This window comes from Plectrocnemia conspersa, unplaced genomic scaffold, assembly GCF_051122295.1.
Source record: "Plectrocnemia conspersa isolate PC_06_02 unplaced genomic scaffold, ASM5112229v1 ptg000006l, whole genome shotgun sequence".
NCBI classification, from domain to species: domain Eukaryota; kingdom Metazoa; phylum Arthropoda; class Insecta; order Trichoptera; family Polycentropodidae; genus Plectrocnemia; species Plectrocnemia conspersa.
This window is the reverse complement of record NW_028277170.1, coordinates 21,806,623-21,831,517: the sequence shown is the minus strand read 5'-3', so window position 1 is coordinate 21,831,517 and position 24,895 is coordinate 21,806,623. Positions and strand designations below refer to the sequence as shown.

General features: G+C 27.0%; 1 protein-coding gene across 4 annotated transcripts in view; it reads left to right on the top strand.

Moving 5' to 3' along the window:
• The window catches only part of LOC148234521 (uncharacterized), a 175,259-nt gene that overhangs the window by 78,414 nt on the left and 71,950 nt on the right, over window positions 1-24,895 (top strand). For 3 of the 4 annotated variants that reach the window (XM_088187468.1, XM_088187467.1, XM_088187469.1), the window contains exon 3: window positions 1,812-1,973. In XM_088187468.1, the coding sequence (XP_088043594.1) occupies window positions 1,812-1,973 (162 nt within the window). Of the gene's footprint in view, window positions 1-1,811; window positions 1,974-24,895 lie in introns of those variants that run through there. The other variant, XM_088187470.1, reaches the window with a different exon arrangement.

Below are 24,895 nucleotides of genomic sequence, written 5' to 3'. Positions count from 1 at the left end.
GCATTAGAACTGAATATCCTACAATAAGGAATAAAAATTTTGATGACAATAAAATCAAAATAATAATTTGACAGTAAAATGAAATTGTAGCATTTTTTAAATGACACTAATTGAGTGGTGAAACTCACTTATTTTTTTTATATTTTTTATTCTACACAAGGTGAATGATAAAATTACTGCTTTTAAGAAAAATGTGTTTATATGTTCTGAAAGGCATATTAAAAATATTTATGATGTTTCTAAATAATATTAAATTTGTAGCACAACAAAAAAAAATGATAAATTAAAAATGGATATTGACTCATAAATTATTTGCGATAATAACTCAAGGATTTTCAATCCCATCATGAATCATTCTGATAATAGCCTCTCATCTATGAAAATAGATCAGCTTTTAGACTTATTTAGTGACAACAATTCAAAATAATATTTAAATACCAAAAAACTTTCTGGATTTTGGATTAGCATTAGAATTAAATATCCTACAATAAGTCACACTTAAATTTGATTTTCTGCATTGACGAGATGCATTTGACTCTTAAATTCGATAAAACCTAAATAGATTTATATTCACGAGCAAAAAATACATAATTTGTTTTTGACTTTATTATATATTTATCAATTAAAAGTATCTTTTATTTTTTTTATGCTAACATAAGTTTATTTGATATTAAAATTTAATTACAGGAATTGATTTTTTTAACGTGTTATCTGAAACACGAAATTTTAAACACTTTCTAAGAGGCCTACGATACCGAAAAGGTTATGGAACACTGCTTTAGACTGTTGCGGTATCGGACTAATGAAAATTGACATAGCAACATCAGGGCTCGAGGACTACCATGTTAACTGTCAGTAAAAATTAGTTATTATTACACATAACACAAACAATTGTTCAATTAAAACTAAGATATCACCCTCCCTCTCCTGGTTATTATGTTGAGCATTTAATTAAAAGACGCCATGTGAGGCACATTTCAAGGAAATGTCATGAGTGTTTGCCTTGCAAATTTCCTGCTCATAGAAATGTCGTATTATTGGAGTGTCGAAGGACCAGCGAAACACTTTTATTGCTATTCCAACGAATTATTTTGTATGCATTCGTAAATCATAGATGACAGCGGTTGAAAAAACTCACACTTAACTCATTTATAAAAATAATACGAAATATTAAAATAATGTAAATTCGTTTTTTTTAAACATTTTGTGAATAATTTTAAAATGTTTTTTTAAAGACGCGTTATATCTAACTTGCAGTCACGAGTCACCTTCTTACATATTTTTATTTCAAATCATATAGGTCACTTGATCCTACTTTAAATTCATGACACAATTTCACATTCTACCTTTTCATAACGCGATTGCCATAAACGGAAACAACTTCGCACAGAAGAAACAAAGGCAGTGTTGGCAACCGATTTAAAAACAATTCGCTTTTATTTTTACTAGCCCCGTATATTAACGATCCGAATATCACTCGTTTACGAACATTTTAAGTACGAATGTTTGTTTATTTTTTATTGTTCAAATATCTAATTAAACATTTTCGCGACCCACCAGACGTCGTTAAAATTAACGACAACAATGTTGCCGTTCGTGACGATGCCGGCGCCGCTCACTTGTTCAGTAAAACGTTTCCATATAATTTAATGATACATTAAATATGTCAGTATCCGAGAAGCTAATGGCTTTACGTGCATATCGTTGATTTTAAGCAAAGCATATAAACAGTTTGCTGAAAATATCTTTTGCAAACGAATAATAATATAATCATACTTAATATTAATAAACGATCGTTTATTTATTTTCAGAAGATGCACCGAAAACCGAAGAAACGAACGACGACGTTGTCGACGAAAACGATATTTTGCAAGATAGAAATTATGGAGATAAAGGATTTTATGCGAAAGAAATAGTAGCTGGAGAAGAAAGGCCTAAAGTTAACTCGGGTCAACAGACAACGCCAACTGACGGTGAGTTGTTTATCTTTATCATAAATGAATAAATAATATATGTAAAAATTCAGAGCAAATCTAAAAAAAACATATATATGTAGATGGCTTTTTCGATTACATGAAAAGTAACTTAAACTTAGAGGGCATATATAAAACTGTCCTTTAATATGTTACTACGCTAAAATTACCCTATTATATCAATATATATTATTTATAATAATCGCGCGATCATAAATTTATTTAGAAATGCTACTTTCATACTTGTGCTACTCAACGCATAGGTTTAATTAGTAAAGTTATATAATGTCGAGGTAAAAATCTCAATGCAACTAGGCTGTTACCACGGAAAGGTTAAGCATCACTGATACGTGTTTCCATTTACATTTTTCAACGCAAACTTTACGAGCGCTTTTACTCTACTTTTAGATACTCTTCCTCGTAAACTCATATGTACAGATATTTAATATGAAAACAGAACGAAAACGTGATATGTTTAATTCGATTACCGTTTTTTTTTTCTGTTTTTACAAAACGAAAATAATGGAATTATAATTTGATATATCATTATGTTTCAATCCTCGAGTGACTTGGTATTCCCTCTCTTGAATTTCTGTCAAGTCTAATTTGCTTTCAAGCTAAAATAAACATTTGTTTCATTTTTATTTCATTCATCTTTGCTCCGAGTTTCTCTGTAGAAAGAAATATTACTCAGCTTAAGCGAAAGCTTTTTTAAATAAAATCACAAATTAAATTTGTTTTATGTTCAATATTTGATTTGTTCTTTCTATAAATGTAGTTTTTTAACTTCATATAATATTTTTATTAATAGATAAAAAAAAAATTTTTTTCACAGAAATAAAATATATCTATTATGTATCACAATTAAATATAGACTATTATGAAAATGTAGTGAAAACGTTTTTATAAATGATTTTCATAATAAATTGTATTTTGATTATAATACATATTTAATTATTTTAAAGCTGAGCTTTCGACGTTAGAATATAACATGTCACATAAAAGCATCATGGACTCTTAACTCAATTAACGATTATTGATCCACATAACAAGTATTATTTGATGTAAGAGCGTTTAAGATTAATTATACATATTAATTTATTCTTTCGCATATACTAAATAGCTAATCAAATCAATTTCGATCACAAACTAAAATTTTATCGTGAGTGTTGAATTCTATAGATTAAAAAAAATACGTCTTAATTTTAATAGAAGCATATACACTTCTAAAAGATGATAAAAATATAAATTAAAGTTGGTTGTAATAATTAAAAATAATGATATGATTAATCATTGCTAGTGTGTCAATTATAAATGTTTTCTAAAATCCATAGATATTAATTAATCATCAATCGATTTTTGTTATTAATTAATCATCAATCGATTTTTAATATTAATATGTATTTAATGTTATTAATATGTAAAAAAAGTTTCAAGGTCAAATAAACATATATTTATGTTTTTATATATAAAATGATTATAAATATTAATATTTTTTTTAATTATTAATTTTAGCATAAAATATTTGTTTTAATTTGTTTACCTATATTAGTAATATATAAAAATACAGTATGTAAGCTACCGACTTCCCTCGATTCGTCGATTTCTTAATCGTTCTTAAAAAATCTTGAATATTTTGCTTGTGGTCGACTGGAGCTTCACTCTGCTATTGTAGATCATCTGTCGTTGGGCTAAAAGTTTGTGGAGCTTTTGGTGCGGAAATCATATTATAATAATCAAATCTTATATAAAATAAGCATATAATTTTACACTCACCTCCTTCTATGTTATCTATATGTCAAAAGAATCGGGTTCTGATCAAAGATGATCAATATACACATATATGTATATTGAATAATAAGTTAATGTATATAAAAAATAATATCTGTATGATATTGTTTTTTTATTTAAAAAAATTATGTTTTAAACATATTTTTTATATTAGTAATTTAGTTAATACACTTACGTTACCTATAATTATACAATTTTTTTCTTAAAATTTGCGAAAAATATTAAGCAGTTAAATATAAAAGTGAAATATATTTGACAATTTTTGTGTGACAAAAATATGTCAATACGGACACATTGAAATGAGACGTATTGACATATTTTTGCAATGATATATTTTTTATTAAATTCTATAAATTATAGAATAAGTTATAAAATAAGTAAATCAATAGCAGTTATTATTACTAGTAATTTTTGATGGTTTAATTTCAAGCAAATCAATGCTAAGATATCTAAATTTTGATATTTTTTGTAAAGTTTCATGCTTCTAACTTTGGAAATACTTATCGGCATAATATATAAATTACCATCATAATATTTTTACTGAAAAAACACTTATAATGAAAATGTCAACGACTTTGAATTGACATTCATTTTTGTTTTTACAACTTTTTGTCAATTACTTCAAATCGAATATTTTGATGAATGAAATATATAGTAAAATTATAATATTAATTGAGATTTTAAAAAATCAGGTCACATTTCCATCATCATCTAATGCATATGCACAACAAAATTATGCATAGATGTGTTCGTTGTTTTAAAAAGGGGACTGTATAAATTGAAATAAAAAAAAGATACATCGTATAATATGCAAATATGATAATGTGAAGGCTGTATAATTTTTATGATACGTTTCATTTTTAACGGTAGGATTCAACCAAAAAATGACCTAAAATATACATATATATATATTTAAAAAAAAATATTATAATTACGTGATTTAGATCGCGTTTTTCTTAAGAGTTACAGTCTCTATATTTTGCACTTTTTTTACATCGCATTCGCACTCAGTGGCGTGTGATCCATACATGCAATAGATGCGGCGCATGCCTAAGGATTGTAAAACAATTCTTAAAATTAAATATTTATATCATTTATTATTTTTTTTAATTTTACTGAAACGTTTTACTGCTACAAACAACCACAGCGAGAGAGCGGCTAAAGCCGATTGCAACGTGGATGGGCTGGGTCTTACGCAGTCGATACGCGTGCGCCATGAATTGCTTATCTGGAATCGAATTGGTTGCGCATGCGCCCTAGAACTTCAGCCGTTACTCGTGCTCGTGCTTACAGTCGCCCGTCATCAACCGTTTATGCGGATGACGTTTTGAATCTGTCTATTTCTCAGACCATTTGGTATTCATGACTCGCAGTGGGAGCTACCGCCTTCCCATACCAATAGCCAGGCAGGTGTGAAATCTCTCGTACACCTAAATTTAAGTAATATGAAAAGAATTTTCTAGAACCGATTTTTATATCACTTCAACGCTCGTATATATTTTTTTTAATTTTATGCGGCTGAAAAGTGAACTTATTTATATATATACGTCACAAAAATTCCATTTAAAATCTATAAATTGCATTATTAATATGATTATTAAAAATTATTAAAAATATATATTAACAAAAGTATTCAATTCAATCAAATTAATTTTCAACATACCGGTGACACGTGCTTCTGTAGAAAGATCATTTTCTACAATGAAAAGAGTAAATAAATTTACTCTTGCATTATTATCAATCGATGAAAATATAAAAATATTAATAATAATAAATCTCCTGATGATGCCAAAAACATTTTGCCGAAATATAAAGGAATAATAATTTATTTTGAAATAAATATATATATATATATATATATATATATATATATATATATATATATATATATATATATATATATATATATATATATATATATATATATATATATATATATATATATATATATATATATATATATATATATATATATATATTTTATTAAATTCTGTTAGTCGTGAATTACGCAAGGGATCAGGGTATTTATTACGGTTAATTTTCGTCAAGCAGATTTTATTTTGTTGTTTCACAAACTTATTCCATTTGTTGAGAGTTGGATATCGAGTTTTCCATGTAGTAATGAAATTAGGCACGGTTGTCCATTATAGTTTTGCGGACAAAAGATAGTCCTTTGTGCTGTCAGAGTCTAATGAAAAAGTTCATAAGCGTGTTTTCGGCAAAGATCTTACTAAAAATATCGACTCCTTTGCTAATGAAATACGCAGACGTGTCACAAATTTCCTTTTACAACTTGTCTTACTTAAATGTATGATCAAGTTTCAGCCAAAAAAGCCTAATTAATTATTTTCAAGACTCAAATGATAATAAATAAAAGTCAAGTGTAAGCTACTAATTCCATAAATTATTATTATAGATATATTACTTATAACATTGCGTAATAAGTATTTATTTTGAGGTATATAATAATATATTCTAAGATTATTTCAATGAGATCCTAATATATTTAGAGTATTGACATTGTTTTCTAAATACAAACAGGTAAGCAATAGAATTTTGGAGGATGCTCATAGATTTGAATAACACTCGAAATTAAACGATGTTGTACCAGTACCTACTTGATTAAAATATTAAACGAACCTGAGAGGCTATTTATAAGCAATATTGATCAATCTCTGAAAGTTTTAAATCAAATAAATATAAACATTTTATTTTAGCTATTTATTTATATTAGGTAATACAAAAATAAATGTCTTGAACTAAAAAGTCGCTTTTAAATGCTTTTTTCGCCATTCGGTTAAGTTTTCAATTACATTAGCAAATATTTTGAAGGCTTTGATTCAAAATATTTCGATAGCTTTTTTTTAATGTTTTATACACTATTGAATCGTAGTGGTTCAGTTTCTTGAGTAGGATTTGCTTATATTTCTGCAGCAAGAACATCATAAATTTTAACATTTTCAGATATCACATATTTTTATTAAAAAAATTATAAAACATGCAATGTATGCATATTTGGTAAAAAAACTTTCCATCGATGTGTTGAAAACTTTGACGTCCCCTATTCAATAGTCTGCCACAATCTCCTATAGGAAAATAAAATCTTGTGGCTTAAATTTTAATTAGCAATTAAACTAGTTGCACAATTTTGTGCAGCAACTAGTCCAATAGGTATATAGTTTAATATTTTAATGAGACACTTTGTCATAAAGCTCGATAATTATTTTTTGTTTATTAAAGAGCTTTTAATGTTAATGAGATTTACTTAAGTTAAGATTTAACGAACGTTAAAACAATAATTATATAAAGAGTATCATACAATTTATTTTTAACGCTGAAACACGTTTTCTTTTATATTATATTTAGACGAAGCGATTTCTCTAATAACAATTCGAGTGCTTTATTCCGAGCCATTAATTATATTGCGGATTTTATGTAAGTATAGGATGTTTAAGCCCTAATGGTTAATTATTATATACAAGCTTAAACATTTTATTGAAATTTTATATTAAACTGTAAAATTAATATTATATTTAATATTTAAAACACATTATTTCTGCTCATAAAATTTCATAGAACTTTAATTTGCAATAACTTTTAAGTTTTAATAATAAAACTATTTCAAGAAAAGATTGTTTCTAAAGTAATAAAAACATATTGGTATAATATTTATTGTTAATACAGTTTAACTTAATTTTATATATATATTCCGGATAAAATTATTGAAAAATTATCATTAGATAAAGCTTGCGAAGCTATTATTTTGAAAAATAGGTGGTCAGCTTAAAAACAACCTGTGTAAATTTACAAAGCTCCGATGCATATTAATAACGCCTCCGTAAACGGTCAGGCTATTTATCAATTTTGCCAAATTCGTCATTAATTTTTGCTTCTCTGTTTTCTCCTCATGAATATTTATTACAAACTAATTGATAGCTCGTATTTTATATAGGTCACAAACGCAAAGATGTGTGACGTTGTTGGAATTAATAATCTAACCCCACACCCTCTTTTCATCTGCACCCCTCACCTCCCACGAGTCTTTTCGTTAAAATATTTCGGTTTTGTCGAAATTTAATTTACGAAAGCAAAGTATGCTTTGAGCCTCTACCGGTTGCTGGGCTCTATTTTTCTGTTTTTCTATCTCTCTCTCTTCATCTCTCTTTTCGTCGGCCTCAAGCCGCCCTCGGCGGAATTGGACAGAGTGGTTCGAAAGTATATTTATATATATGTATATGTATAGAAATCAGTGACATATATTTCGATATATTTTATATTTAGCATTAGTATATAGTAAATAAAATTCGATTCTGCTGTAGGAATTGCATCAAATCTTGTATGTGACAGAATAAGTTATTCCATTTCTTATTTAATTTTTACGGCAGATACAAGTATATTTAAAAACCTATAAAAATAAAGCTCAATTAAAAGTTAATGCATACACATTTTATGACGTGAAAATTTGAGAGACTTTCATTCAATTTTAATACTCATTTTTTATACATATGTATTATACGTTTTTAATCGGCAAACTTATTACTCAATATGACACCTAATTGCTTCTTTATTTTGTTTTAAATTATATCGTATTCCGATCAATCATCACTGATTAGGTTTTTCTATATTTACGTAATCTTGCAAATTACAACAAGTTGCAAATTACATTGTTGCAGAAGAGTATCAGAAAGCAGTCAGGACTATATAACTCGTCCGACACAACATTATCAGACCCAAGTCGCAGCTAGCTCGTAAAAATAATTACTTTATGTCGTATCACTCAAGTTAGCAATAAAAGTGGAAGAGCTATATCATAAAAAACCTTGAAACTTTTCGAAACTTGCAACAATTTAAATCTGGAAGCTAAAAACAGTAATTTTAGACACTCTTCAAAACCTTCCGACATACACATAGGAATCATTATTTAACAATATTCAGAATTATAATATATAGTTAATAATAAAGTATAGTTATGTAACTGAACAATATATAATTCATAAAAATAATATTAACGTTTGGTTGTATATTATTTATAAAAGCTATCAGCTGTTTTTGATTGACATACTTGATTGTAAAATCAAGTGGTATTAAATTTATATCAGGTACTTTCCATACCATTTTCGATGGTTATGTTTTGATTAAGAAAATAAACACATTAATTATTCTGCGCCAAAGCATAAAATACAAATAATATTTGTATAGTTGTCAATCTAAGCCAGGTCTCAATTTAAAGATCGACTGTTTCGAACAAGTATTATTTCATGCATAATGTATATTTTTTTGCTACTGTTTTTTTATCAACAAACACTGAGGTAAAACGTTTAAATTTAACTACAAAATAATACTTATTTCGGTTTTAATTAATAACTTTACACGAGCCCATCTAACTGTAAAAATCGTTAAACCAAAACTATAGTATAATATGGGAAAATCCTTTCCTCATTTAAGAGGTTATTAATTTATGAGAAATTGATAGTTTATGAATATTTTAAGGCTTTCAGTTTGAGTATCGTACAGAGTGGAAATTTTTAAAATGCTCATAGTATATTTGAAGTGATTTTCAATCGATTTTATTGCCCACCTTGTATATCGAAATACGATTATTAATTAATATTCAATTAAAATAAATTAAAGATGCTTTAAAACTGCTTGTTATATTTACACGAGAAGCTTTTTAGGTCAAAATTCGGGCGAATGGTTTTTCCGCTTTTCGGACAGAAAATTTTATATCCGCAACAGCGGAAACTTTACAAAATTTAGCATAAAAAGTATTAAACATACTTTAGTCTCATATAATTAGATAAATGCGATTTATAAATGTTATTTTAGTGCTCAAATTTCTTATTAAATAGAACGAGCTTATGTAAATAATATATTTTATCCACTTTGTATTTAACCTTGAATATTTAAAGCACTGTGCTAAATATTTATTATATTTATTAAATCACATACAATATTTATCGCTTGATACTCTTCTTATAAAAATAATGATTTATTGCAGTATTTCTAGAACGAGCAATTAATGCAATAATGTTTTTTAAAAAAAAAATTTTACCTGGCGGTAAGAAAGGACCATTTAAATGAGCAAAAAAATACAGTTTTAGCATTTATTTATAACTTTTAGTATATATTACAAATTGCTTAAAATGTGTGTCTCTAGTAATAAGCTTTACTAATTGCTTATTGGGATAAAATTTAATCAAAATGGGTTTCAAAGTTCGTTACTTTTTATCGTAAAAATGCATTGTAAATGTTCATCTGTTAATGCTGACCTGAAACTGTGCTCAATGTGCTACAAACTAGTAACTTATCTAGTCACTTACCTAACTTAATTATATAAAATATTCGCTATTTCGTTAACTTCCATTAATATAATTTAATAAAACCTAGGTTTAGAAAGAGCGTTAATAGTTTAAAAATACAAAAAAAAGTGAAAAAAATTAATTAAAAACAAAACTTCTGCATTGTTATTTAATTGCCTATTGATGTTACTCACAATGTGCTCTACATTGATAAATATAAATTAAACTGCAACATTCATACACGAATTTATTAATTTACCGTCGGTTATTTTATTATATAGTTAATTAATGAGCTACTCGTAAACTGACTTTAGTTTCAGTCTCATTTTATTTTGGCGTAAAAATGTAAAATCGTAGTTTGCCAACCTCTGCTTTAAATAGTAATTACTATCCACTTGATGTTTGAATAATATATTCACCTAAATAAACTTGGAGAAATTAATTAAAGAAGACAAATTAAACTCGAGACTAGCATCAAAATAAATATATTAAACACTCACACCAAGTTAATCTGGAACTTCAACTAAGTCTTTGCAATTCATAAACATTCAGTAATAAATAATTTTAATGTAATTTGCAGATATTTCAAGCTATTATCTTTGTTGTGTAGCAACATATTTAAATACACGAGCTTTTCTGTTTATATTAATGAAAGCTCTTTTATTTAATATTTTACAATATTTCACTGAACCATTGCGTGTAAAAACGCAAAACAAAGTTTTCATTTCTATTCCGGGATAAAAATGCAATCGTGAGTGACACTAAAACATGGAAGGAGTGACATTTACACGACATTTGAGACACAACTAACATGTAAAGCTCTTTCTTAGAAAAAGCATTTTCTATTCAACATGCAATTCCCTTTAGTTCAATATAAAAATGTCAAAAAATTGTTAAATATGTATGTGTATTATTTACGTATATATTTCTTACTAGATTGTTAGATCGATTTACAATGGTTTCTAATTATCTATTGTTATAATAATCTCAGTACTTATCACCGGTGAGTGATTAAATATAATACTATGCAATATGAACTCAAAGGGTTTAAACTTAATCCTCACCTGTGTTTTGAGAGTATATACTATTTGAATATGATATTAGATCAGGATTATGATAATACATAGTTTTAGTAAACGTATGTATGATCATGTATATTTTAATGATATGAAAAATAATATGTTAAATGTTTTAATTTAAGTTTTTTACATGCTTAATACTATTGAAAGTATATTTTAATTAGCGTTGCTCAATCTTTCCCCACAGTAGTTACTCGAGAAAAATAAAGTAAAAAGTATATTTGTTATGAGCTTATGTAATATATTATTTTTTATAAACAAAATAAGGAATATTTGCTAGTGATGCAAACTAGCAAATTTATTGATTCATGTTTGTAGTGTTAGAAGCGACAAACAAAGATCGCCTCTATTCACAGCATCAAATCGTTTACGAGCTTTTGAGAGGAGATACATAACTCGACTAAATCCAGATTAAATGAGATAATTTGTGGAAAGTGCAATGAAATTCAAACTTGTTGTGGAAATGTAGTTCAGTTCATTCAGTGCTAATCCAGAAATTATCTTTATTAAGTTTTAATCTAACTTGAGAGTTATTATCACTTTGCAAATCTATAAGACAATTGCATTCACACTCACTCACTCTGGAATATGTATATTTATAATATCATTAAATCGAAACCAGAATATATATATAAATATTATCACTCTGTATTTCATTATCAATTTTAGACAATGATGGATATTGTGTTAATTCACGACGTCCAATAATAAGCTATCCAAGAAAAGCAATAATGTTTTTTTTTACACATTATGAGATTACATTTGTTTATCAAATTAGTTTTTTTTAAATATATTTTATTTTGCACCAACCACCTCTTCCTCAAATTTTTCGTCGCTCATAAAAAATACAATTTTATTCCAAGCCTTGATATATTGTTTTATATTTTTTGTCAGCTTTAAGTTTTCATCGCAAAGAATATTTTTTCAATGAGCTCGTCGATATCTCGTAATCTAAGATATGCCATTAGTATTATGTTTGAATGATTCTTATAATTACGAGACAAACTTCTTTACTTAGAAATGAGCCACATCATTTGCCATTGATTCTTAATAATTGAGCAAAATAATTACTTGAGTAATTGCAAAGAATCGGCAATAATATTTTATTTAAAGCACTTTCAACTTGTGTTGGTCTTTCGTTAAATGCTTGTTTATTTATTTCATTTTAATTATTTATTTAGCAAATAGTTCATTTTTACATTTAACAAATTTTAACTAAACATATATATAATATAAACAGAAAATAAAAAAATATTTAATATTTCAATTTATTTCTTAATGCATGAATGTGTTTTTTTATATTTCATTTAAGAACCCGTTATAGTTTCATTTTTTCGATTTGTCAAAGGAATATTATTATACAAATTAACACCTCCATACATAATTCCCCTAGCCGTACTCGTTTTCTTATACCTTACAATCCTTAATTTGTCTCTATTTCTTCATAAAATATAGCTTCCTGTTCTGCATATTCGTGTAAAAATATTGCAAAACAACAGCAAACATGTAATTTATCAATACACAAATTACATTTTGCATGTATTTGTGTTATTTTAAGAATTATTTTTAAAAGTGATTTTACACGTGCCAACTAGGGCTGCGCATTCCATACTTCGCATTTTTTTTTGTAATATTTGATCTCACGGAGAACATAATTATAATCCAAAGGCATGACAATTTAAGCTATTTACAAAAAACTTGTTACTCACTTAGAAGTATGACTCGTTTAAATATTAGCATATTGTCTTCATCCAACCATATTAATTTAACTTCAGATGGGCATAGAATTACTGAAGTCAATGATACTAATGAAAATTTTGACGATTTAAATTTATTATCGAATTTTTTAACTGCGAGTTCTCGCGTAATTGTGGCTTACATAGTCTATGTAGTAAAAAGTTTATCTTATATAATAGCAGAAAAAATGAATACATATTACATTGAGAGCATAGAAAAAATTGTGAATTCAATACCAAGGATTGGTAATTTAGTACAATATAATAATAAAGCAATAATTGTAAAATTTAGTAAATTTAAATCAGTATCATTAGATGAAATTCATAACATAATATGTAAATTTAAAAAAGGAACTAGTACTGATGAACTAGATATAAATATAATTAAAGAAACATGGGAAATAATAGGAACTAAATTAAATTATTTAATAAATAAAGCACTTTCCTTAGGAGAAATGCCTGAAAAATTAAAGATTGCTACTATTGTACCTATACCTAAAATAAAAAATAGTAAAAAAGTTGAAGAAATGAGACCAATCAACATGCTACCGTGTATAGAAAAAATAATAAAAGAAGTAGTAATCAAACAATTAAAGGAATTTATTACTTCTCAAAACATAATATGTGAACAACAATCGGGATTCAGAGAAAAGCATTCCACTGAAACTGCATTACAAGTATTGATTAATGATTGGCTGTTGGCTAAGGATACAAACAAAATCATTGGAGCAGTTTTCTTGGATTTCAAGAGAGCCTTCGAAACAATAGACAGAAAAATAATGTTAAAGAAATTGGAGAGTATAGGTATAAGTGATATAGTTTTAAGATGGTTTAATAATTACTTATATAAAAGAAAACAAAAAGTTAAAATAAATAATGTATATTCTGAAGAGAAATTAGTGTCTTATGGAGTACCACAAGGGTCTAAATTAGGACCATTGTTATTTGTTTTGTATATTAATGATATAGTTAATAACGTAAAAAAATGTAAAATTCATCTATTTGCGGATGACACATTAATGTATTGCATAGGTGATAACATTAAAGAAATTGTAAATAATTTAAATAATGAATTAAGTATATTAGAAATATGGTTAAAGAATAATGTACTTAAATTAAATGAGAATAAAACTAAATGTATGTTTATTAATTATAAAAATGTTTTAGATAATAGTACCAAAATAGTAATAAATAACTCTAGTATAGAAATAGTGGATAATATAAAATATTTAGGAGTAATTGTTGATACAAAATTAAATTTTAAAGAACATTGTAATTACATATTAAAAAAAATTGGTAGAAAAATAGGTTTATTATCTAGATTAAGAAATATATTAAGTATAAATACAAAAAAAAAAATTTACAATAGTATAATATTGCCCCGTTTTAATTATTGTGCAACACTATTAAATATGTTAAATAAATTAGACAAACAAATGTTGCAATGAGAGTAATCTTAAATAAAAATAGATTAACTAATTGTAAAAGTATGATTGATAGATTAGAATGGTTGAATGTTCAAGAAATATTGAGTATGAATGTTTTAGTATTTATATATAAGTTAGAAAATAATATGTTACCAGAATATTTTAATAAGTATTTAATAAGAAATAAAGATGTACATAAATATAATACTAGAAATAGAGAAAATTTAAAGATAATTAAGTATAAGAAAACGAGTACGGCTAGGGGAATTATGTACGGAGGTTTTGATTTATATAATAGTCTTCCAAGAGAAATCCGAAACAACAAAAATATAACGGGTTTCATAAATGGAATAAAAAAACACCTTCGTACATATAGAAATAAATTATAATATTAAGACTTTATTATTGTATATTTTTATTTTTTATTTCTGTTATGTATTTTTTATATATTTTTATATGTGTTTACTAAATTTGTTAGATGTAAAGATTAGCTATTAAGCTAAATAAATTAATAAAATAAAAAAATATTTGGGAAATTTGCATAGATTTTCTGTTATGTTCCAATAATAATAGTTTTATAAATTATAAAAATCCGATGACTTTACTTGTTCTGTATCACTTACCGACTAACAATGATATTGACTACATAATAATCACGTGCAAGATTCGACCTGTCACTGTTGATGAAATATAATCGTATATTCAGTCTAATCACAAATAAAATATTTTATCTTTATTTTTTAATATTATTAAAATATAATATTTTCATTATTTTCTTTTTACTGTAATTCCTGCAGAGTTTGCTATACTTCCATAAAAGTTAAATTTTACCTTAAAACCTTGGTCTAAATAAACATTTTTATTGTCTGTTTCACAATATTTAATTTAATTACAGTGGAATAAATAAATATAGCAGGTTTGCGTATGTAGTGATTATTTAATTTGCGTATAAATATTATTAAAAATAAAATATATTACACGTACACGTGTTTATTGTTAAGCAAATATTAAACCGGAAAATAAACGAACCACGCTATGTGAAATATTGATTATGTTTGTCCACAAGCAAAATGAGCCATTTTCATGCAATTACAAATGTGTATTTTGTGTTCTATTTTGGTTCAACGTAAATACTAGTTGCGGCATTTGACTTCGTCGTGATTAATTTATAGCACACAAGACCCATAAATTCAATATGTATAAAAATAGTAATGTTCTTTTATTATTTATAATAGTGTCCCAACTATATGAAAGCTATCTTATTTTTTAAATATTTATTAAAATTCTTACAATCGGGATAAATTGTTACAGCTCTTCATAGCTAGTGCAAAAATCATTAATATGTTTGACTAGTACGTTCAAAAGCTGGATAGCTTGTTCGCGTTCTCAAGCGTTTATGTACTGTCCACGATGGGAAGGAATAGGGACATGATCGTAACTCTCTAAATTTGTATCCTGCAGATAAATTGCCTGTTTTTTTAAAACGTAACATTCTAAATATTCCACTCCAAACTATTTAAATAAATGGATATTTAATTAATGATATATTGACTTTATTATTAAAAATGCATAAATCTTATATAAAATACACTATATTATACTTTCTGTTTTATCAATAGGCTCAGTTTATTTTTTTAATCTGTATATACAAAAACTTAATTAGATTAAAATTATAACATTAAATAAAAAATATATTTATTTGGATTTGTCTATAACAGGGTTTCTTAAACTTTTTTCATTCACGACCCTATTTATGATTGTGAGTTTTTTCGCGACCCCGGATAAATATAAATTAAAGATATATAAATATTTTGTGCTGATTTATTGATTAGGTAACAATATACATACATATGAAAAAATATAGTTTTAGAATTTGCTTTGAAACCGATATGAATATAAAATTAAAAATTGCACAAAAAGATGTAAAATTGTATTTATTATAGTTACAAAAAGTATATGCCATATTTCTCATCAAAACTGCATATTTTGCAATAACATAAATAAAAGAGAATATTAAGCAGAATATATCGTCCTTGGTATATATTATAAGTATACAAAAATTAAAGGGAAAAATCGATTTTTAATGAGACGGATCTGCTTGTTTTTTTACTGCATAACAAATTAAATCTTGGTGCAATATTTGACACTGATCTTTAACATTTTTTAGCGATGAATGATATTGGGATTTAATATGTGTTAAAGCTGAAAAAGTAATTTTACATAAATATGTGGTGTTGAATGGCAGAAGAACACTTAATGCCATATCAGAGATTGTGGGAAATTCAGTTCTAGTCTCGATCCAGAATTCAGTCAAGGGCTTTTTTGGAAAATCTAGTTTTAAGAGTCACTCGAAAGCTCAGCAAATTTCTCTTGAGCTTTATATGGCAGGTGGTCAATCTCACTCAAGCCAATCAAACATGATTTTTGAATATAAGATAACTTTCAGAAATCAATATTTGAAATAAAATATTTATGAAACTATGTTTCTAGCGCTTTTAAGTGACCTATAATAATTTTTGTGATAAAAGTTTAACAATGATTTTTCTCGATTATAAAATTGTCGATACTGGAAAACATTTCGAACGAATCCTTTTCTACCCTACTTTTCCAAATGTTGATCTTTTTAATAAAACTTTTATTTATATCATTCGAAGTTAATATATCGCAATTGTTTCCTTTAAGAGAGAAGTTGAGATCGTTTAATTTCTCAAAAATATTTGACAGATAACGCAGCTTGGATAGCCATAGGTCATTTTGAAAAAAAGCAGCAAGATCACATTTTTATTCGGCTAAAAATATTTCGATTTCGTCCTGTAATTACAATAATCTTCTTAAGCTTTGACCATTTGATATGCATCTTACTTCTGCATGTAATAATAAATTTGTATAGTGAAAATCTGTATTCTTACAGAGATTTGAAAATAAGCGGCTGTTAAGGCATGACTCGTAATAAAATGTATAATCTTAACAGCATCCTGAAGCACATCGTTCAATTCTGGTGCTAATTTTTTTGCTGCAAGGTCCTTCCGATAAATAAGGCAGTGAGTAAAAGTTATATGATCATAATGAGCAGCTTGAAAAAATAATTTAATTTAAATTCATGTATTTAAATATTTTATAGCTTAAGAAGCCCTGGTCTATAATATAAAAATACGCGTTAATGTTATTTGTTGAATACTACTTATTCTTCAGCTAGCATTGAGGTCATGCATTAAAGCTTGACCCAGTTTGATTCGTTCACCCTAATCCATAGCATTTTAACAGGGGTCAGCAGTAATTATAACCTTGAACTTACTAATAACCGCATTGCATGTTTTTTTAGTCACCATGGAACGAAGTTTATAAAGTTATCATTTTTAATTCAAGGGCTCTCTACTGTTTGCTAGCTTGGTAAAAACTAAATATACAGCGGAAAGAAGTGTCCTTTATACGAGTGCTCTGCAACGTTTTTCCACCCCCAAAGTACACTAAAGTTCATCTTATTCTCTTTATAGTTTAAATTACATCAATGAATTATAAGCATAATGAGCAGAAATGGCTTAATTTTAAATTACAAGTGCAATGCGAATGATGTAATTTGAGATTCACAATGCGTTTGTGACACGATTTTTATTTGCATTTAACATTTTTTTTTTATAATGGAAAATAATATTTTTTTAGCATTATTTTATTTCTTAAGTATATTAAAAGTACGATATAATACTAAAAAAAATTTTTTTTTAATTTAGAAAAAAATAATATTTTTACAATCTGTCTATTGCCAATGAGTGATTTTTACAATTATTTTTTCTCTTATTTGCTGATTTTTCTATTCATTCATGGCTTAATTTTATACGTAGTATTAGTTTACATGCCAAATACATTAATCACAATTATTAATTCTGATATCTCAGAAACAATAAAAATACATATAGTGAGGGCCTGTGAGATTCGAAGCATTATATGTATACTAGTCGTACAATTATATTTTAAAATATAGCAACTAAATCTCGCAATTATAAAATTTAATATAGCAAGTGTGATTTAATTTCAGAGTAAATACCGCAATTTCATTATGTAGCAAAGTAATTTCGAATTTAACATAAATTTATTCTGGTCAATGCGAAATTAGGTAGCAAATAACATTTCGAACGCAATCAGCGTTAAGCATGTGATTATGTTGATTAAATTTAAAATAATATTTACTGTCAATTTAAATTTAATAAATATGTATTTAGTTGAAGAGCGATGAAAATAATTGTCGCCACTTAAACAGTTAAACGCTGCGTTAATTTTATTAATCGAATTTCACGTGACCTCAAATAGTTTTTTAATTCACTGTGTTAGACATGGGTAACTTATTTTGATAACAACAACTCCAAGTTATTAATAATCTCACGTATGTACACATGTCGATGTAATTGAAGCCGTTGTGCGATTTGTACAATACATGAAATATGATATTTCGAGGGTTCTTCAATGGTTCATTCTCAACTCTTCACGTTATTTATTAATGATATAAATATGGAAGCCACATTTTTTTAACTTATGATGGATATGAAAAAGGTAATCAAAAAATTCAAGGACTATTATATCTTAACACATTACAAGTGCCCCGTAATTATGAAAGTGGTCCAAGTCGAGAAATAAAATAAAAAAGATTTTATTAATTATTTCGTATCACACTGTTTTTAATTAATATAATATGATGCAAAAATTATGATTATAAAAAAGTTTGAGCGTTTATTTTGATAGTAAATAATATAATTTATTAAGCAAAAGAAAATAAAACTAATTCGTAGTTGCCACTAATGATTAAAATATCTTCCAATGTATTTTGATTGTCTCGTATAAAAAAATAAATTTATGTTGTAGAAGCTCCATTGCAATATATGATATGTATTATTATGTTCCTCTTAAAATTATAAGATATTTATTAATATCCTAAACATAAATAGACATTAATCTCGATATTGACAGGTAGATGTCATCTACACTGATTTCCAAAACGCCTTTGAGCAAGTTCGTCATGCCTTAATTTTATAAAAATAGGTTGTTTTGTGTAAATAAATTCAATTAAATACAATGCTAAATCGGGAATTCCTAAAATATCTGATCTATTGCTGCTTATTGATGATATTAATACAATTATATTTTTGCTGATGATTGAAGCTGTGTTTAAAATGTTAATTTACATGGCTTATTAAAAATTTATTTTAAATAAAAAAAAAATTATTGTGTTAGTCAATTTTAATACGCTCAGTTAATTTTGAAAAATTTAAAATATTTTTAAATAAAAAAAGCATTATACGATAATGACTGTGGCTTTTTTGTTCCGGTCGACGAACGAATTCTGTGAATTTCGGTCTTAGTAGATAATTCGTGACTTTATTAAGTCTGCGTATAAACTTTTACTTGTACAATGGTTTCGAAACAAAAACAGTAACATGATTAAAAATATGTTACATAATTTCAAATAGTTTCGTAGCTGCTAAAAGTAACGCTATGCCACTGTTTATAACCTATTTACGAGTCACCAATGGATGAAAACAATACTAGAACTATTTAATATGGTTCAAGGGTTTTACATTGCGGCGTATGCTATCGTATATTGAAAAAGCAATATTCCTTTATATCATCTAAAACGGCACATAGAAAAATCATTTATTATTATGTACATAACACACGATATAGATAGTCAAAGGCCTGACATGACACGATGCAATATAAATTCTTTTATAGAAAATATAATAAAAACCTTAAAGCAAAATATGATTTAAAATAGATTTAGCAGTATCGATTGATATTTTATTACAAATATTAATTCGATTACATGTTATTAAAACAGGAGCTTTTGCGGATTCAGAGCAACGCCCCGTTCCGTTGATCTATCGTGTTTATTAAACATTACATCCGATGATAAATCGGTGTCGGCATCGAAAATTCAACTGCTTCACAGTATTTCCTTTATTTTCCAGTTATAAATAACTCACGAGCGAGTGAAATTCTCTCGCGAGTTTCCACCGAGAGTGAAAACTGGAAAAGCTCGCGAGCTATTTTCCCCACGCAGACACGTGTATTGATCTGAAACTGGCTCGGCGAGTACACGTGGTTTTATTCCGAGAGTAGGGATTATCTGCCATTTCCATTCATTCACACATACACGAGTAAAGTAGTACGAGAAAAAATATGGGGCGTATGCGCCAGATTATATTATACCGCAGTATAAGTAATATTAAATATAGTATAATGCCTAATGATTATTTATATAATATTAAAATTTCGTGTATGTATTCAATCGTAAGAAGTTGTATAAATAAATAATTATAATTGGATATAAATAAAAAATATATAATTTAAAAATTTCTTGTTTTGCTACGAAATTAATCGAAACATATACCGAAAACCTTGAAATATATTTTATTTATTATAAGGAAGTACTTTGTTATACTGCGATTCTAAATTATATTTAGTAAATCAATAATGAATAATGTAACATATTTTTTTCATATTTCAAAGAAATTTTAGTTAAACTGAAATGTCAAATAAAAAAATTAATTTACTTTGATTAATTAAATCTGTACTAAAAAATAGATAGCAAGCTTAATGATTTTGTCAAGTAACTTATTAAAAATAATATTTCATACACTATAAAGAAAAATCCGTATTTAACATGAATATAATAATTCATAAATATGCTACCATCTCTGCTTTTAATATAAGCTGCTTTATAATTAATAATTAAAATTATTTTGCTGTTACGTAATTACGCTGAAGGTATAAAAATAACGTCTTGAGATATCATTTTAGTAGTAAAACATATTTTAATAATTTTAATGATTTATTATTTTAATAATTAGCTAATTTTTACATCAAACAAATTTTAACTTAACATATACATATAATATATAACATTAACAGAAAATTATTTTTTTTAACGCACTAAGGTGTTTTCTAATGCTATTTAGGAATATAGTTACAGTTTTATTTTTTCAGATTGTCCTATAAATACTATTATACAAATTCACACCTCCATATTTAAATCCCCTATCTTTGAATTTTCTCTATTTCTGACAATTACAGGCCAATAGCTTTGATCTCATCACCGGCAAAATTATTTGAAATTGTTTTGCATAAATACATTTTTAAACATTGCAGGTGTATGCTTCTCGACCAACAACATGGTTTCCGTAAATCTCGATCCACTGTCACTAATCTAATGGTTTTGTCTAACTATGTTTCAAAATCATTGGACTCTGGTGTACAAGTGGACGTCGTATACACAGATTTTGAAAAAGCATTTGATAAAGTTAACCATGCTTTACTTGTAAAAAAGTTATCTAATTTCGGGTTTTCTGAAGATCTCATAAATCTATTCTCAAATTACTTGACCAATAGATATCAATTCGTCAAGTATAATAACTCCTTTTCAGAACGATATAAGACCCCTACTGGAGTACCTCAAGGATCCAATTTGGGTCCATTGTTGTTTTTATTGTTCATTAATGACATAGAAACAGCAATAGAGCATTCAGATTTTTTATTATATGCAGATGACTTGAAAATTTACAAGAAAATGCATTCGATTTCTGATTCCCTCGACCTACAGGAGGATCTCAACTCTATATGGAAATGGGCTTGCTATAACCAATTGCCTTTCAGTGTAAAGAAATGTCACACAATTTCATTTTCAAGGTCGTCAACGCCGGCAAAATATTCATACCATCTAGGCGGATATTTTCTGGAAAGGTTTTCTTCAACTAAGGATTTAGGAGTGACTTTCGAAGAACGTTGGAAATTTAGCCAGCACATTGCAGAGACTCATAGCAAATCCTTAAAAATGCTCGGTTTTATCTTGAGAAATGCGCGTTACTTCAGGAATACTTTAGTATTGCGCACTCTTTATGATACTCTAATCCGCAGCATACTAGAAACTAGCTCCATCATTTGGATCCCAGGCGTAATGAATCAATGTAATGAATTGAAGCTGGAAAAAGTACAACGTAAATTTCTTCGATATTTATAATTGAAGGAATACGGGTATTATCCGTTCTTGTTTCCCAGTGCTTTTATTTTGGGAGCCCTGTGATACGTTTCTTTGTCGACTCGCAGAAGTGTTTATGTAATTAAACACTTCTGGAAATTCTTAAGGGCATCGTAGACAATCCTTCAGTGCTCGAGCAGCTTCAAATGTGGGCTCCTGAAGGTGGTTATAGTTCTCGGTCGCGTCCACTATTCTTGCCTGTAAAGTCTAGAACTGGAGCACTTGCCAACTCTTCTCTGGCCAAGGCTATTTATCTGCTCAATTCTGTCCATAGTAATATTGACATTTTCTCTTGCACATATGGAGTTTTGGTTCAGTTCGTATGGGACAATGCACACCTGTTGAGGTGATTTGTGTCTGTTGTTTTGTCTTGTTTATATTTGTATGTATTATGATGTATTAGTACTTTTGACTATCGTGACGCATTGGGTTTGCCTGTCAGGTCACGATGGTTATAATTTTAATAAATATATAAATAATAAAATAAAAAAATATGTATTACGTGAACATTTAAACATTCCAATCTGGCAATCATAGTAAATCAATTTTTATTTAAGACTACTCTCATTGCCCTATTTTGTAATTTTTGCAACATGTGTTCTTAAATCACAATCTCTGCAATCTTACCATATACACAAAATAACTTTTTTTACATTTAACTCAAGCTTTGAGGTAGCTTTTGCAACTTTACCAGCTTTTAACTACATAACATAGCATAATATATAACATATACTTACTCATTAGTACGATCTATAAATAGATAAATATTTCAATTTTATATGAGCAAAGCAGTGTCTGTTCAACCGCTGACATTTGATTCCGTAGTCAAAGTTTTCTAGCGTTAGTCGCTTCCCTCAATCGGCACTTAGTTAATTATTCTCCATATAACTCACGAAGCATGGCGAAACTTTCAGTAGCCGTGGAGTTACTATTATTTTGTTCCTGTTCGACTATTTAATATATACATACATATGTACTTTTACTACATTTAAACATTCACACATAGATCCAAATTAATTATTAATGTAAGCACTAAATATTCTTAATTTCGTCTATTCTAATACATTTTTTGCTTTATTTATACGTTTTTATATTATTATATTACCCTAAGAAATAGTTATTTTAATGCGTTTTTCCAAATAAAATAAAAGCCATAATAGTTTATAGATCAATTTGTTTCCAATTCAAGGTTCATTTTATTTCATTATATATATATTCAATCTGATTTTACTAGGTATAAAAAAACATAGAATTTGTAAATTTATTATCATTCTCTCTATTTACATAATAATTTTTTTTATGGGGTTTATCTCATTCATAATGTACTATAAAAATATTTTTAGTTTTATAGTAACCAAGCTATGAAGATGATATTTATATAGCGGATGCAATTATTTCAAGTATTTCTAAATATTTATATTTTTATTATAAATGATTTAAAGTATCAAAAATACAATTAATATATGTAGATTCACACATACATTTTAATGTTTAAGACTTATTTATTTCTCATTTATTTACTAGTGTAGGATTTATTATTAGCAATGGGTAAGAGCAGGGCTTCTTAAACTTTTTTCATTCACGACCCCATTTATGATTTCGCGACCCTAGATAACTATAAAAAAAGGTATATAAATATATCCCAGGCATTTTGGCCGTCTTAGTCCGTTCCAATATATTGAAACGAACTAAGTCGTTAAGTGGTAAAGTATACAAAAATTAAAGGGGTAAAATTGTTTTTTAATGAGATTGATGTGCTTTTTACTGCATAACAAATTAAATCTTGGTGCAATATTTGACACATTTTTTAGCGATGAACGATATTGAGATTTAATATGTGTTAAAGCTAAAAAAGTAATTTTACACAAATATGTAGTGTTGAATGGCAGAAGAACATTTACTGTTATAACAGAGATTGTGGGAAATTCAGTTCTAGTTCCGATCCAGAATTCAGTCAAGGGCTTTTTTGGAAAATCTTGTATTAAGTTTGAGTCGCTCGAAAGCTCAGCAAATTTTTCTTGAGCTTTATATGGCAGGTAATCAATCTCATTCAAGCTAATCAAAAATGTTTTTTGAATCCAAGATAACTTTTTGAAATCAATATTTGATATAAAATATTTACGAAACTGTGTTTTAAGTGACCTATAATATTTTTTACGATAAAAGTTTTACAATGATTTTTCTCGATTATAAAATTGTCGATACTGGAAAAAATTTCGTACGAATCCTATTCTACCCTACTTTTCCAAATGTTAATCTTTTTAATAAAACTTTAAATTTTATCATTCGAAGTAAATATATCACAATTGTTTCCTTGAAGAGAAAAGTTGAGATCGTTTAATTTCTCAAAATTATTTGACAGATAACGCAGCTTGGATAGCCATAGGTCATTTTGAAAAAAAGCAGCAAGATCACATTTTTGTTCGGTTAAAAATATTTCGATTTCGTCCTTTATAACAATAATCTTCTTAAGCTTTGAATTTTTGATATCCATCTTACTTCTGCATGTAATATTAAATTTGTATAGTCGGAATCCGTATCCTTACAGAGATTTAAAAATAAGCTGT